General features: G+C 39.2%; 1 protein-coding gene across 2 annotated transcripts in view; it reads left to right on the top strand.

Annotated features, from left to right (window-relative positions):
• disp3 (dispatched RND transporter family member 3) overlaps window positions 1-16,419 on the top strand; it is a 78,436-nt gene that overhangs the window by 49,740 nt on the left and 12,277 nt on the right. For both annotated transcript variants that reach the window (XM_058785818.1, XM_058785819.1), the window contains exons 10-14: window positions 7,111-7,272; window positions 8,776-8,910; window positions 14,093-14,229; window positions 15,758-15,927; window positions 16,075-16,205. In XM_058785818.1, coding sequence (XP_058641801.1) covers window positions 7,111-7,272; window positions 8,776-8,910; window positions 14,093-14,229; window positions 15,758-15,927; window positions 16,075-16,205 — 735 coding nt within the window. The remainder of the gene's footprint in view (window positions 1-7,110; window positions 7,273-8,775; window positions 8,911-14,092; window positions 14,230-15,757; window positions 15,928-16,074; window positions 16,206-16,419) is intronic.

The following is a 16,419-nucleotide window of genomic DNA, read 5'->3' as shown; positions in this document are numbered from 1 at the left end:
GTTCCTGCTGTCTCTCTGATGGATTTGTTTTGTTTTTGAAGTCTAACAGTTGTCTGTTTCACTTGTATGGAGAGATCCTTTGACTGCACGATGTGGAGCATTTCACAGCAACAGCTTCCAAATGCAAATGGCACACTTAGAATCAACTCCAGACCTTTTACCTGCTTAATTGATGTAGAAATAATGAAGGAATAGCCCACATCTGTCCATGAAAGCTTTTGCGTCAATTGTCCAATTACTTATGGCCCCTTGAATAAATAAAAAAAAAAAGGGGGGGGGGGTTACATATTAAAGTGCTGTAATTCCTTAACCTTTCCTCCAATTTTGATGAGTATACCATCATATTAAAGCTCAGAGTGTGCACTTTAAGCCCATATTCAGTACATAACTGTAACTTGAATATGTTTTGGTCAGCAGCTAAAATAATAAAAACTGTGCCTGTGTCCAAATATATATGGTATAGTATAGTATAGTATAGTATAGTATAGTATAGTATAGTATAGTATAGTATAGTATAGTATAGTATTATGCAAATTTTCTGTATGCATGGAATGACTGCCAGTGTCAGAGTTTTGGCATACTTGCCAAAGTGCAGTGCACAACAGATCTACTGCATGAGATAGTGTATCCCACAATCTAATGCGCTTGACATGACCTTCCATTTCCAGTGTGATGGATAAACCAGTAATATCAGCCACAATCTCTTTCTTCATTCAGTATTTGATAAAACTGCTGTCACGGACACGCCAGGCTGTTTCACCTATCAGCGTTCACAATCACCGGAATACTAATCACGCACACCTGACTGTCATTCACCAATCACCCACACAGCACTATAAGAACACACAGTCCACACAGCCACATCGTCTGGTCTCCCAAGTGGAAAAGGACTCAAACTTATGCAGTATTACTTACCTGTTGTTCCACGACTGTTTCCCCTCATGTGTGTGTCCTGCTCCGTCTACTTACCTGCATCCAGCTCTGTTACACCAGCTCCTGGAAACCCCACGATCCTCACTGTTTCCATCCGACCTGGTAATCAAGAATATAACAGTCAATATCCTCCTCTATTCCGTTAAAGACTCTAAGTCTGCAATACTCACCAGTTCTTTGGTCATCACAATCCTGTTCAATAGACCTGTCTGTTTGATTCTCACTCACCTGTGTATTGAGTCTGACTTCCCGTTACAGAAGACCAGACATACCATCATGAATCAAATAGACTCCAATCGATTCCAGGAGCTGGTGGATGCTATGAAAAGAGTTCTCAGTCAAAGCACCACTACACCTGCACCAGCAGCAGCCCGGCTTCTGCACCCAGTACTTCTTCTTCGGCTCCGATCTACATAGCCAGTCCCATGGTCAATCCAGCGCCCTACTCTGGCTCGGCGGATGAATGCAATGGCTTTCTCATGCAGTGTTCGCTCGCCCTAGAGATACAACCGTATCGTTTCCCCACAGAAAGGGCTAAAATTGCATTTGTTCTAACTCTGTTAACAGGTCGAGCACTTCAATGGGCAGAGTCACTGTGGCACCAGAACGGACCGGCCACACAAACACTGGGGGCTTTTTTTTCACTCATTTCCGAGAGGTTTTCGGACGACCCGCTGGAGATGCTTCAATCGGTGAGCAGTTCTACCATTTAAAACAAGGTCAGAGTTCTATTCAAGAGTATACTCTCCGTTTCCACACCTTAGCAGCCTCTAGTGGTTGGAACGAACGCTCACTGTTGACCACTTACCGTCAAGGATTAGAGTCCTCGCTCCAATTGCATCTCTCTGCCTACAATGGCACTATGGGGCTAGAGCATTTCCTTCAACTCTCCATCCGGTTGCCAATCGGATTCAGGGCTGTATGGAGGAACACTTATGCCAAAAGCCAGCTATTTTTCTCCCTGCCAGCCAGAATATCCCAGCCCTCCAGAACCAAACCCCGAACCCATGCAGATCAACAGTGCCCGACTCACTTCGGCTGAACGTCGATGTCGGCTGACCCAGGGATTATGGTTTTACTGCGGCAAAGACAGACATGTAATAAGGACATGTCTAACTAGTCCTCCACGACCCGTGGTGAGTGTGGTTTCTACCTTTTCAGTCAATATAAAACCTCTAACCACTACTGTTCAGATTACAAGTCCTCTTCATTGTGTTTCAGTCTATGCCCTCCTCTACTCTGGGTCAGCTGGCAACTTCATATCCGCCGACTTATGTAACCAACTCCAACACAAGAGACTCCAGAGTCCCATCTGGTTACAAGTCAGTCAGCTCCACAAGGAAAAGATCTGTTTATTGGTTCTGGAGGAATCCACGGCTGGGATAGTGTTGGGGCGCACATGGCTCGTTTCCCATAATCCATCTATTTCATGGTCCAAAGGAGAGATTCTGAAGTGGGGTAACGACTGTTTCCCAGAACTCCCCAAACCAGTCAAGTCCGTTCCAGCGCTTCCAGTTAACTCCACATCCATTGAAAGTCCTCTTGAAAATTGCTCCATTGACATTCCCACCGACTATGTCCCCTTCAGTGCCGTATTCTGCCCGAAACGAGCCTCCCAATTACCACTTTGTGACACCCACAGGACACTATGAATATCTGGTGATGCCATATAGTCTAGTCAACACCCCCTCCGTATTCCAGGGCTACATGAATGAGGTGTTCCGGGAGTACCTCCACCGCTTTGCGCTGGTTTACTTCGACATCCTAGTGTACTCCCGGAACGAGGCCGAACATCGCCAACATGTCTCAGAGGTCCTCCAACAGCTCCGTGAGCATCAATTATACCTCAAGGCTGATAAGTGCACCTTCCATCCAGTTCCTAGGTTATCATATCAGTGCTCATGGCATCAAGATGGACGAGAGGAAGGTGGAAGCAATCAAGACCTGGCCCATTCCATCCACCATTAAAGAATTGCAATGATTCCTAGGTTTTTCTAACTTCTATCATCAATTCATCCTGAACTACAGTTCCATCACTGCATCATTAACAAATCTCCTGAAAGGCAAGCCCAAGTCTCTGTCCTGGAACTTAGAAGCCACCACAGCCATGAAGAAACTCCAAGAGGCTTTCACCACGGCACCACTCCTGGTGCATCCCGATCCAAAGAGACCATTCGTCGTTGAAGTCGACACCTCCACATCAGGAGTAGGAGCAGTTCTATCACAGCAGCAGGGGAATCCACCTCGACTCCATCCATGTGCCTTCTTCTCCCGGAAATTAACCTCGGTGGAGCAAAACTATGACATCGGGAATAGAGAACTACTCGCCCTGGAGGAATAGAGGCACTGGCTTGAAGGAGCTCGTCATCCTTTTGTGGTCTATACGGATCACCGGAATCTTGAATATCTCCGAGAGGCAAAACGATTAAACCCCAGACAAGCCAGGTGGGCTTTGGTTTTTACCCGGTTTAATTTTACCATCTCCTATCGTCCCGGGATGAAAAATACCAAAGCAGTTGCTCTGTCAAGACTTCATGCTCCTGACGAACAACCCGAGAATCCAGAGACTATCATCCCCACTGAGCTCATTGTTAGCCCGATCCAATGGACCCTAGACGACGACATCGCAGCAACCAGTGTCTCCGATCCTGCTCCGCCAGGGTGTCCCCCAAGTCACATCTATGTTCCCCGCAGTCAACAAACACCACTCATTCAGCGCACACCTTCCTGGGCACTGGTCATCCCAGGACCAATCAAACCCTCTCACTATTGAAAGATCGCTTCTGGTGGCCTGGAATGGAAAATGACATCAGAAGGTACGTGAGAGGATGCCGGGAATGTGCCATTGCTAAAACACCTCGCCACTTACCTACTGGCAAACTCCTACCTCTCCCTGTTCCCCGGTGTCCATGGTCACACCTGGGAGTAGATTTTGTCACGGACCTCCCTGTATCTGACAATAACACTTGCATCCTGGTTACTGTGGACAGATTTTCAAAAGCCTGCCGTCTGGTTCCTCTGAGAGGACTTCCAACAGCAATGGAAACTGCGGAGGTACTGTTTAATCATGTCTTCTGTAATTTTGGCATTCCTGAAGCGATCGTATCTGATAGAGGTCCACAGATTATCTCACATGTATGGAGAGCCTTCTTTTCACTCATAGGTGTGACCATCAACCTTTCTTCAGCATATCACCCACAGAGTAATGGACAAATGGAACGAAAAATCCAGGAGATAGGCCGATACTTCCGTACCTTCTGCCATGGTCACCAGAACTCCTGGAACCGGTTCCTTGCCTGGGCCAAGTACGCACAGAACTCCCTCTGGCAACCCTCCACGAATCTCACTCCATTCCAGTGCGTACTCTGCTATCAGCCACCTCTGTTCCCCTGGTCAGGGGAACCCTCAGAGGTTCCCTCCATTACCCATTGGTTCCAGGAGAGTGAGAGGGTCTGGGACTCGGCACACCAACATCTACAGTGGGCAGTAAGGCGCCATCAACACTATGCTGATGTCCGGAGAGCCCCTGCTCCCACCTTCCACCCAGGACAAAAAGTATGGCTCTCCACTCGGGACATCTGGTTGCGCCTCCCCTGTAAGAAGCTGAGTCCCAGGTATATTGGTCCCTTCCCCATCATCCGGCAAATCAACCCAGTCACGTATGAACTCAAACATCCATCACAATACAGGATTCACCCCACATTCCATGTTTCATTGCTTAAACCCTATCATCCACTACAGACGAACCCCCTCTCCCAATGGTGCTGGAAGATGGAACAACATACTCGGCAAGGGAGATTCTGAGTTCCCGACGTCGTGGTGGCAGATTGGAGTACCTCGTAGACTGGGAAGGGTACGGCCCTGAGGAAAGATCATGGGTTCCAAGGGATGACATCCTCGACCCCAATCTGTTGACAGAATTCCACGCCTCCCATCCTCATGATACAGCTCCACGCAGTAGGGATCGCCCACCACAATGTCGGTATCTTCGGCCCTCAGAAGTGGGCCGTAGAGAGGGGGCTTCTGTCACGGACACGCCAGGCTCCTTCACCTATCAGCGTTCACAATCATCGGAATACTAATCACGCACACCTAACTGTCATTCACCAATCACCCACACAGTATTATAAGAACACAAAGTCCACACAGCCACATCGTCTGGTCTCCCAAGTGGAGAAGGACTCAAACTTATGCGGTATAACTTACCTGTTGTTCCACGACTCCTTGATCTCGTGTGTGTGTGTGTGTGCGCGTTTTGGTGAAAGGTCAGGACATAGATTTGTATAATGACAAAGGTATGACATGGGTATTACAAGGTGAAGGTGACTTTTCAGAACATTGACCCATGTCCCCACTTTTCAAAACGCTTATAAATCATACAGAGTGAGGTTTTTTTGGGGGAAAGTTGAAATGCACAGTCTCCTATAAGGGGTAGGTTTAGGTGTAGGATTGGTGTAGGGCAATAGCACACACAGTAAGTACACTATAAAAACCATTACGCCTATGGGATGTCCCCACTTTTCACAAAAACGAACGTGTCTGTGTGTTCTACTTGCCTACATCCAGCTCTGTTACACCAGCTCCTGGAAACCCCACGATCCTCACTGTCTCCATCCGACCTGGTAATCAAGAATATAACTGTCAATATCCTCCTCTATTCTGTTAAAGACTCTAAGCCTGCAATACTCACCAGTTCTTTGTTCATCACCATCCTGTTCCTGTGTATCGAGTCTGACTTCCCGTTACAACTGCCAAGTGTGGTAACATATTTTTACACAAAATTAGTGCAAAATAACTGGACAGCACTCATTGAATTAAATGCAATGTGATGAGGTAACGTCAACAATGTTGTGTGCTATTTGACATGTTTATATATAATAATGCCTATACTGAGTTGCTTACTATTTAAATGAAAATCTGAAACTTAGAAATGTTACCTAGGTAACTAACTGTAATAATAACAATATAAAATGACAAAATCAATGAAAATATAAAAATAAAATCTAATCAAAACTGATGTATTTATAATATTCATAAATGCTATAATAGTAACTTAATCAGGGTTGTGTCAAAATAATTGCACTGAAATTCATTTTTAAAAGTATATCTTTATACCTTCATAAGATCTAAAGAATGGTTGACAAAAGAGTGCTTACAAAGGTATAAAGGTCTGATAAATGATTATCTGAAAACGAACAAAGGGTACAATAGTAAACTCCTGCAAGTCAGATTTTTCTGCTAATGTACACACAATTTGTGCACGAGTAAGATGAACATTTCCTGACTGTTTTGTTTCAGACTCTCTGTATTTTGTTCTTAGTCTCAAGGTCAGTCTATTCACAGTTCAAACAAAGGAGCTATGAACCGCATCCCTTATGTGTCTGCAACAATGCAATTAAGCTTGTATTAGCATGTTGGAGCAGAGCAAGAAATTCCCACAAACACCTATTGTGTAAATGCATATTTATGCAGCAGCTGCATGCATGTCGATACGCTAAATTAGAGCCAGGTTTCTCCCAGGCCACCACTGCTCTTTCCTCTTATTAGGTGAGCAGCCTGAGCAGTGTTGATACAACGGTGCTATAATTATAGACTTAGAGACCGTAACAATACAGTCATGCATAATGTAGCAGGATGCATTTAACCCTTGCGCTGTACAAAAATTACTGGTCTTTGAAAATTGCTCGTAATCTCACAATATGCTATGTCATCACCAAATACTGGATTCAGCCTTTTTCTGAACTTGTTTTCTTTCAAACAGCAAGGGTTTTGTATTACGTTTTGGAGCTGATCGATCGTAGGCCTCATTGATCTGAGCTTACACTATATGGTCAAAGGTATTGAGACACCTGACCATTATACCTACAGGGAATTTAATGGCATCGCATTCTAAATACGTAGACATTAATATTGAGTTGATCCCACCTTTGCTGCTTAAAAGAAATTTAAAGAAGACAAGCTGATAAAAAATACACTGTATTCAATATTTGGGGGTTTGTTATATCCTGTTTTAGCAAAGTCTTAGATTTAGTCCAGTCCATTAATATTAGCATTTAGGGTCAAAGTGATCAGAACACAACATGAGTGTTAAATCAGCTTTTTTGTGATAAACATCCTTCCCCCGTCTACTTGTTCCATACTACAACCCTCTCACATCCATCCTGTCTGTTGTTGCAGGTGTGTATGTTCTGGTACTGCTGGGCTCGGTGTGGTGCTGTTGTCTCCTGCGGCCGGCCAGTCACGCGCCTGTGCTCTTCCACAGAGACACCAACCTGCAGACACTGCTGGACCTGCGCAGCAACCTCAGCGCCCAGGGCATCGCCTGCCATATGTGCTCGGGTGGGTCTTCTAAACATCGCTGCAGGAGTATATACTCTAGTGGCTCATTGAAAACAATTGCTTGACTCATTTGCACTGCCTTATTTAATTAGCTTACAGATTTTCTGCTTAGGGAAAGATACACTAGATGAAGGCAGCAGGCAATGAGCCGAAACATTTGCTTTTGAGTAGTGCCAATATTTGGGTGTCAGACAACTTTCATCAATAAGCAATTACATAAGGGATCATGTCTAGTGTCACCCTAAAGGGATTTATTTTTTTGTTGTTTTGATCGGCTACATCGGTACATTATTCATTATCAGTTACATTGTTTTGTTTGACCATGAAATGCCACAATTGAATCGGAATCAAGTATCCCAGAGAGTGTGCCATAACAAACATTATATAATGCTTAACAGAGCAGTGGTTATATATTCAATCATAATACATGAATACATACATACTGTATAAGTGTTTGAGAACAGATTTAAAATCTGGTACTCAAAATCTGAAAAATAGTGAAGCTTATTCCTTGATCCCCTCATTATTTTCTATCATATCTCTCTATATCCTGACAAATAAATGTCACAAACAAAGTGGCAAAAAGGCCAAAAATATAAACTATACTATACTATATTTTTCAAACCTATTTGAATGTACACTACTATTGAAAAGTTTGAGGTAAGTAATTTGTTTTTTAAATAAATTAACATTTTGATTACAAGGATGCATTAAATTGATCAACATTACCGAAACTTTGAACCTCTTACAAAAATATATTTCAGACAGATGTTTTTCTTTTGAACACTCTTTTCATCAAAGAATCCTGAAAAATAACATATCACCCTTTTCATAAAAATATTAAGTATCCCTCAACATTAAACATTTTAAAGATAACTGCTTTCATTGATAATAATCTGAAATATTTCTTGAGTATCAAATGAGCATATTTATTTTTATAAATTAATTTAATATTTTATATATTTAGTTTGATTACTTTTAGATTCCTGAAGACTGGAGTAATGATTACGAGAATAAATTACATTTAATAGAAAAGCTGTGCTATGATAAATACCATGGTACTAAATGATTACCATAGTGGCATACCATGGCATTTACATAGTACCATACACCCAAATACTCGTAGTAATATTATTAATACTAATATTAATCTTTATTCTACGTAGTACATGCCTAAAAATTCCATTATGTCTAAATTTAAAACAAAAGAATAAATAAAGTGGGGTCACACTTTAGCTATACTAACTATTAACTATGACTTTTACCTCAATAAACTCCTAATTTGCGGATTATTAATAGTTAGTAAGGTATTTGTTAAGTTTAGGTATGGGGTGGATTAAAGGATATGGTCATGCAGAATAAGCCATACAGTACTACTAAACAGCCAATATGCTAGTAATATGCATGTTAAAACAACTAGCTAATAGTGAGAATTGGACCTTAAAATAAAGTGTTTCCTAAAGTGTTAGAGACTGACGTGTCCCACCTCTCTGTGTCTCACAGGTGTTTTTATGGAGCGACCTCATAATCTGCACAGCACTGCTGACTTCACAAGCTCTACCTCAGGGAATCATCCCACAATTCCCTCAAACCAGACCAAGCCAGCATCCAAGACGAACAGCACACAGATGCTCGCAGGTTTGTTTCTCTGCTCTGCTGGGAGGAAAGGGTGGAAAAACACTGACACCTGTTTTATCAAAGCTTAATCAGTCTTTGATGCAGTCCCTGCTGGAAAAACCAGGTCATAGCAGCAGAAGGTTGTCAGGCTTTTAAACTGGTTGAAGAGCACGGTTAATCAGCTCACCCAGGCCTCCACCAGCGTAACTGAGGTGCTATAACTAGCTCTAACCAGGTTGGTCGAGATGGTCGACCTCACAGGTTCTCTATCCCTTTATCACTGAAGACTGTTTATTTAATATATTCAAATAGAAAACATGTTTATCATATGTGACCCTGGACCATACAACCAGTCTTAAGTCGCTGGGGTATATTTGTATCAATAGCCAAAAATACATTGTATGGGTCAAAATTATCCATTTTTCTTTTATGCCAAAAGTCATTAGGATATTAAGTAAAGATCATGTTCCATGAAAATATTTTGTAAATTTCTTACCGTAAATATATCAAATCTTAATTTTTGATTAGTAATATGCATTGCTAAGAGCTTCATTTGGACAACTTTAAAGGTGATTTTCTCAATATTTCGATTTTTTTGCACCCTCAGATTCCAGATTTTCAAATAGTTGTATCTCAGCCAAATATTGTCCTAACAAACTGTACATCAATGGAAAGCTCATTTATTCAGCTTTCAGATGATGTATAAATCTCAATTTCGAAAAAAATTGACACTTAAGACTGGTTTTGTCGTCCAGTCATAGGCGTAAATCCCAGGGGGGACGGGGGGGACAGGACCCCCCCTATCTGAGGCTTGTCCCCCCTAAAAATATCATTACAAGCGACTCTGTGTATTGAAAATAATATAATGGACATATACTTAAAATAATTGTGTGATTAGTAAAACAAAATAAACGCAAAAAAACGTTTTAAGTTCAGAAATGTTTTAATTCCCCCCTCCCTTTCCTCACAGTGGTTTGGTCCACTGCCTGCTTTCCTTCTTTACCCATACACACACACACACACACACACACACGAGTCCGGCGGGAGAGAGCAAGTTAGTTATGTGTAAGTAGGCTGTCAAGGCTGTTTTATTCTCTTTAAACATCGGGTGAAATGATTCTTTCTCTTTAATACAGATGATGCTGGATCATTAATAAATTAGTCATGACAAAAAAAATTATGACATCCGATGTATTTTCTATGAGCGATTATAAGGTTAACAAGCTTAATGACGTAGCTTGTCACCCACTACAACTAACACGGCGATAAGCCTGTGTGTGAACTGATATTAGGCTATTGTAGACCTATGTGTTGGGTTTTGCTCAATATGATGTTAAGTGGCAGATCAGTGGGTTTAATGCAGTCGAATTAATGCGAAAGAGACATACTAGGTTTCAGACGAAACCTAAAATACTACGGATGACGCAAAATAATAATTATAATATGACCACGTGGTGAACCATGAACTCATATTTAAACACGGTCTCCATGCTGTGTACACACATCTATCCTTACAAGTACAATTTTGGCTGTATTATTTGTGTCCCCTTCAAAAATTGCTCTTGAGAAATTTTACGTTTATTGTCCCCCCCTGCTGTCAGATGAAATTTACGCCCCTGCGTCCAGTGTCACATATGTTACATTGTAACAATAGTCCATTATATGACTATAATTTTATATATACTATAATGTTTTTACTGTATTTTTGATCAAATAAATGCAATAAATTAAGCATAATAGCACATAAAAACACTAAATAATCTTAATTATTTTTACAATATTTGTTATTATTACAATATTTATATACAGTGCTGGGTATAGTACTTACAAATTGTAGTCCGTTACTGATTACAAATTACATAATGCAAATCATAGTTTGTAATGTAATCCATTGGATTACACAAATCAGGTAATGCATTCTGACTACCTTTTGATTACTTTTAGATTACTTTTGACGTAAAATATATTCCATTCTTTATCAACATCATGCAGTGTATTAAACATTACATTATGCCAGGGTTTGGCAAACTGGAACTACATGGGGTTTGTGAGTTGATGAAAAGCAGAAAGACTTTCTAAATGTAAAAAAGCGGTAGAATTTTAGAAAGAAACAATTTGAAAGAAAAAAATCTAATTATGAATCACGTACTGCCAATCTGTAAATAATATGTATTCATGTAATCTATAAAAAGTGACTGTAATCTGATTACGAGTATTTTAAAATGTAATATAATCTAATTAGAAGTACTTAATTTTTGGAATTAATTATGTAATCCAGATTACATGTAATCATTTACTACCTTGCACTACCAGCAATATCAGTTTTTATATTGTGTCTGGATGCTAGAAGCTAAGACGATTCCACAGAAAGTTTGATAGCTGTGCTACAAAAAGCAGACCAAAATAATAGTAATAGTAATAAAATAACACTGAAATAAAAAGTTGTTGCTATGGAAATTATACATTGTCTCTATCCACAGTTGTAAAGTCTATCAAATTATGAAACAACATTAGCTATAAGCATCTCCACAGAAGGCAATAGTGTCATTATTTAACTTGAGTCAGTTCAATGTTGATTCCGTTCAGTTCAGTAAGAGCGCAGTATCCATCAGTTGAAACAAATTTGATTCAGAAAGCAGCTCTACAGAAGACGAAAGTGTCATTATTTGGCTACTATACTATACAGCTCTACAGTAATCGTATTATTGCTAATGTCCTGCTAGAAACCATGAAAATCCAGTTTTAGTCTGATTTTAGTTTGACAGTGTATTTAGAAACTGTCTGCTTAATTATAAAGTGCATATAAATAAAACTCTGGCTAAATTCCAACAGTTAATTAACCTAATGAACTTAATGTGCTGTGAAAACATACATTTTGGATGTTCTCTAAACTGCAGTAGCTTTTTGATGTTGTTGTTTTGTTTTTTTTTAAATGTTATTATGCAGTCTCTCCTGCCTGCAGTAGCTAACTGAGAATATTTTTCTCAGAATCCACCCCTCACCAGCTGTGAAAAACAAAACAAAACAAAAATGATAGGACCCTTTTATTGCCAATATATTCATATAGATCATCGCTATTTTATGTGGCACACACAGCTCTCACAAACGCCGCTCTCCTGAACTCTGCTCCTGTGAAATCACAAAATAAAATGCGAACAAATGCACCCCATTATTGATACACATTCACTGACATGCTTGCAATGTTAGTTGGTTTTTTAAACCCCCCCTTAAATCCAAATTAATGTTTTGTTGCTTTTATTTCATGTCTATTATCTGTGAGGTCATAAATGGAGTGCAATTTTAGAGGTTGAGAAAAATATGTTTTATAACATAATATATTCAAAAATAATGAAGACTCATGTTTATCATAATACCTTATATTACCTGACATTACAGGGTCAAAGTTTCTCAGCTGAGCAAGTTTTCACAAACTTTTGCTTTTAAAAGTAGTAAGCATTACTTTAGACATCTCATATGCTAACTTTAAAGGGTTTAGGGTTGGTAATATCACCCCACCCCAAATGTGCTGAAACCCTATTGTAATTGTTAACATTCTGACATAAAAGTGATGGGGCAGACCAAACCATAAGGCGTAGAAACCTGAAACTTGGTAGTACCCACCCTGTCTAAAACGTCACCAAGGTTGACGGGGGCGCTACAGTGACCAAAAGTATGAAATCGCTCATAACTCCTAAAGCGCTTATTGCAGAATGCATATGGCAAAAATGTTCTGCTATTTTGGATTTTTTTTAAACCTACTTTTGCAAACTAGTCCTAGGGTTTTCGCCCGATTGGAGCCAAACCAAAAAAAATTATAAAATGAATAAAATTTGCCGTTGCAAAGGGATGCCAAAACTTTTGAAAGAGGCGTGGACTCTTTTTCTAAAACAGCTATAATTTTTCAACGGAATGAGATATTTACACCAAACTCAATACGCATATTAAGAACTCAGTCTAAGGTCACATGAGAAAAATCTGAGTCTGGCTACTGTGTGGTACTATAATACAACAAAACATAATGGCTATAACTACTCATCCATTAGTCCGAGTGACTGGAAAATTCACATGCATTGTCTGTGTCCAAAGTCTTTGAGCACGTTTGTGTATCTCGAAAAACATGGCTGCCTTTGGCCAATGAATTTTGAGCACCTTTTTTGGGGGGGTGGGGTGATATTGCAATTTTGTACACACTGTGTACACATTTGTATATTGTGCAGCTTTTCATACATGCACATATTATTCATATCATATGACAGATCTCCTCATTCAGAACAACTTCCTCCAAAACCACTGCTGTAAATCTAATCGTTTGTTATTCAAGTATTCAAGATTATTTAAAAAAACCTACTTTTGTGAACTAGTCCTAGGTTTTTTGCTTAACTTCAAGAAAGCCACTGCAGTACAATTCTCTGGACTCTCTAGGTCAATAATTATCAAATAAATGTTGAACTTTTCACTTTGGTTAGCTATAACAGGGTCATTTAGAAAATGGGTGTGGCCAAATATACCCAAAAACATATAATTCTTGATCAAAAACTCAGAACTTCACATGAATTAGGTGAATTTGTTCTCACCTAATTCACCTCAGAATTTGGTGAGCACATGCAGCATATGATTCTAAAGAAGCAATCCAAATTTTATGGAGATCTGACTATAGGTGGCGCTATAACAGATATAAATGTTAAAAATGTAATATTTCTATGGCAAATCACCTGGAATTGCCAAAAATGCTTGTTTTAATCATTGATTTAAGTGGTTACAGGCTTGCTAAATAATACTTGCAGCCAAAGACTAGAATACCTTAAAGAGACTTTGTTGCAGCTATATTTATACGTTTTTGAAAGAAGAATTATGTTCACCAAGGGTGCATTTATTTGATTAAAAATAGATAATACAGTAATATTGTGAAATAGTTTTACAATTTACAATAATGATTATATATATGTAGATATATGTACAGTATGTATATTAGGATTCTTTAGTGAACAGGAAGTTTGTTTGAACTAGAAATCATTTGTAATATTATAAATGTCTGAGTCACTTTTGATCGTATTAATGTGCCCTTGCTGAATAAAAGTAGTCATTTCTTTCTTTCATGAATAAATAAATGCATACATACATAATAAAGACTCCAATATTTTGAATGGTATCTGATATCTGCTGCTTTGATGTAGTAAAGCACTGTTTCTATGAATTTCTGCAGGTGGTCTGCTTACTGTATATGTGTTTAAACTGGAGCTGGGCTCTGCTGTTCCTCTATATCGTTATTCACTAAGTGCCAGTGTACCTGCACCCTGGCAGGCATCATCGTCTACACACGGGGATGTGCCCTTCTTTCAGGTCTGTTTGGCCACACATCCACACACATAAACACCAAGATTGTGTGCAATATATTGAGAATGCCTTTAAATTCTAGTTATGCTATGAGATGAACTTGAATTAAGGAAGCAAATATGAAATTGTATTTTGGATTCAAGAGAGCAGAATTAAAATGTAATGAGATGCAAAGAAATTAATATCACTGTATGGCTTTGAAGTATATTGTTCATTTTCACTATAAATTTAAACATCAAACGGTATTGTTTTTAGTATTATTTATATACTATTACAGTATTTATTAATAATTTGAATGCACTTTAATTTTTATGTTTTCAGTTTTATATTTTAGTAATTTTGTTATTTACTTTTTTACTACACATTTACTTTCAGGTTTATTTTATTTAATTTTATTTTATTTATTATTTAGTTTAAATAATTGTAGTACTTCAACTTATTTGCTTTCAGTTGGTTGCAAAGGCAACATTTTCTGTTTTTTAAGTTTTTTATATTATTTATATATTTTATGTCAGGTTTATTTCAATTAATGAAAACTTATTTTTAGTTTTACTTATCAAAAACACTGCATCGTATATACAACATAAGGACCAATGTTAAAACTTATTTATTATAAATATCCAATGTTTTAAGCTAGCCACCTGTATAAATTAACCTGTTTATTTTATATCATATTTAATTATTTTTATTGACCACACAGGAAACACAATTAATTTCCCATAATGCTCTAATTTACACAATTACACAGATTCAAGCACAAATTCAAATTTTGATATTATTATTGTTTTTTATTTAAGTTTACATTTACATTTATTTAAATTTACATTTTAATGTGAAAACAAATGTGGTGAACATTTGTGGGACTACAGCAAAAACAAAACCTGTTTTATGGCTTTATTAAATATTTTGACAGGATTAAAATATGTCAATACTAAAATATATTTTACAGGCAAATAAGTGGTGAAATTAATAATGACGGTGTTAATATTTTCTAATGTTGAATTAAATTCAACTCTAAATTCAAATTAAATTCTTCCTCCTGTCATTCCAGTTCAACATCCTGTGAGCCATGGTCAGTTCAATTCAGATTCACAGTCATGGATTGTTTTTGCCTGACCCAGACAAACACACACACACACACACACATACACACACACACACACACATGGCTGCCAGTTGAATGTTCTCCATTAAGCAAAGAAAAGAAACAATGACGAGCGCAAACAGTCGTGTCAAGAGACAGCTGTGATAAGCCATTTTCTTGAAAACATAATTATGGCTAGCAAATGTGTTTTTCACATCGCTTAAATACCTTTAGTACACAGACAAAAGCCATTACCGCCCGTCTGCAAATGCCTGAGTGAAAAAACAAAGCTTTCCATGTACACAATCTATAGGGAGCCCTCAGAATTCCATCATCCTCGGAGGAGTTTGCGCAGCGTAATGTCGTATCTCTTCAGCGCGCGTCAATTGCCCTTACAGCCCTTTCCATCTGAGCTGACAAACACTGATGGATGTGTTGTCACGGTAACAGGCCTACAGCAGTCCCCATAGCAACTTCAGCACACGGATGAGCGTGTGCGTTTCTCACGCGTATCACCCGCGGCCGCGCTGGATGCTGACTCTGCGCTCGTGTGACGCCAGCCGGCGCTGGAGATCAGAGTTTGATTTCTACGTGGCGTCGTTCGAGCAGCAGCACAGCAGGCGAGTGTGAAAACGTGATGAAATAATTTTTTATTGCTCCTCCATTGTGCAACATTTAACCCTGTGTGACTCAGTGCCCCATTTCAGCATATCAAAGTGTCTGGAAATGAGCTGGGATGATAGGAATATGGTCTGTATTTTGGGCAGGAAGCTGTATTTTGCCCAGCACACGATCAGCCCGTACCCCAGTCGTGTGTGTGAGGGGCCGCCGGGGTGTGTGTTCAGCTCTGGACCGGATGGACCCACTCAGGGCAGCTTCTACGCACCTCTACCTGCAGGTACAGGCGCGGGTTTTAATGTATTTGAAGTTGCGCATTTAATTTAAAGGGACAGTTCACCCAAAAATGAAAATTCTAAACCTGTATGTTTCTTGAACAGAACAGAAAATATATTTTGATGAATGTTGGTAACCAAGCATTTGCTGGTAGCCATTGACTTTTAAAGTATGAAAAACAGAAAGAAAGAAACTCACACAGATTTGGAACGACTTGA

Source organism: Onychostoma macrolepis, chromosome 08, assembly GCF_012432095.1.
Source record: "Onychostoma macrolepis isolate SWU-2019 chromosome 08, ASM1243209v1, whole genome shotgun sequence".
NCBI classification, from domain to species: domain Eukaryota; kingdom Metazoa; phylum Chordata; class Actinopteri; order Cypriniformes; family Cyprinidae; genus Onychostoma; species Onychostoma macrolepis.
Note: the sequence above shows the minus strand (reverse complement) of the source record. Positions and strands in the feature narration are given on the sequence as shown.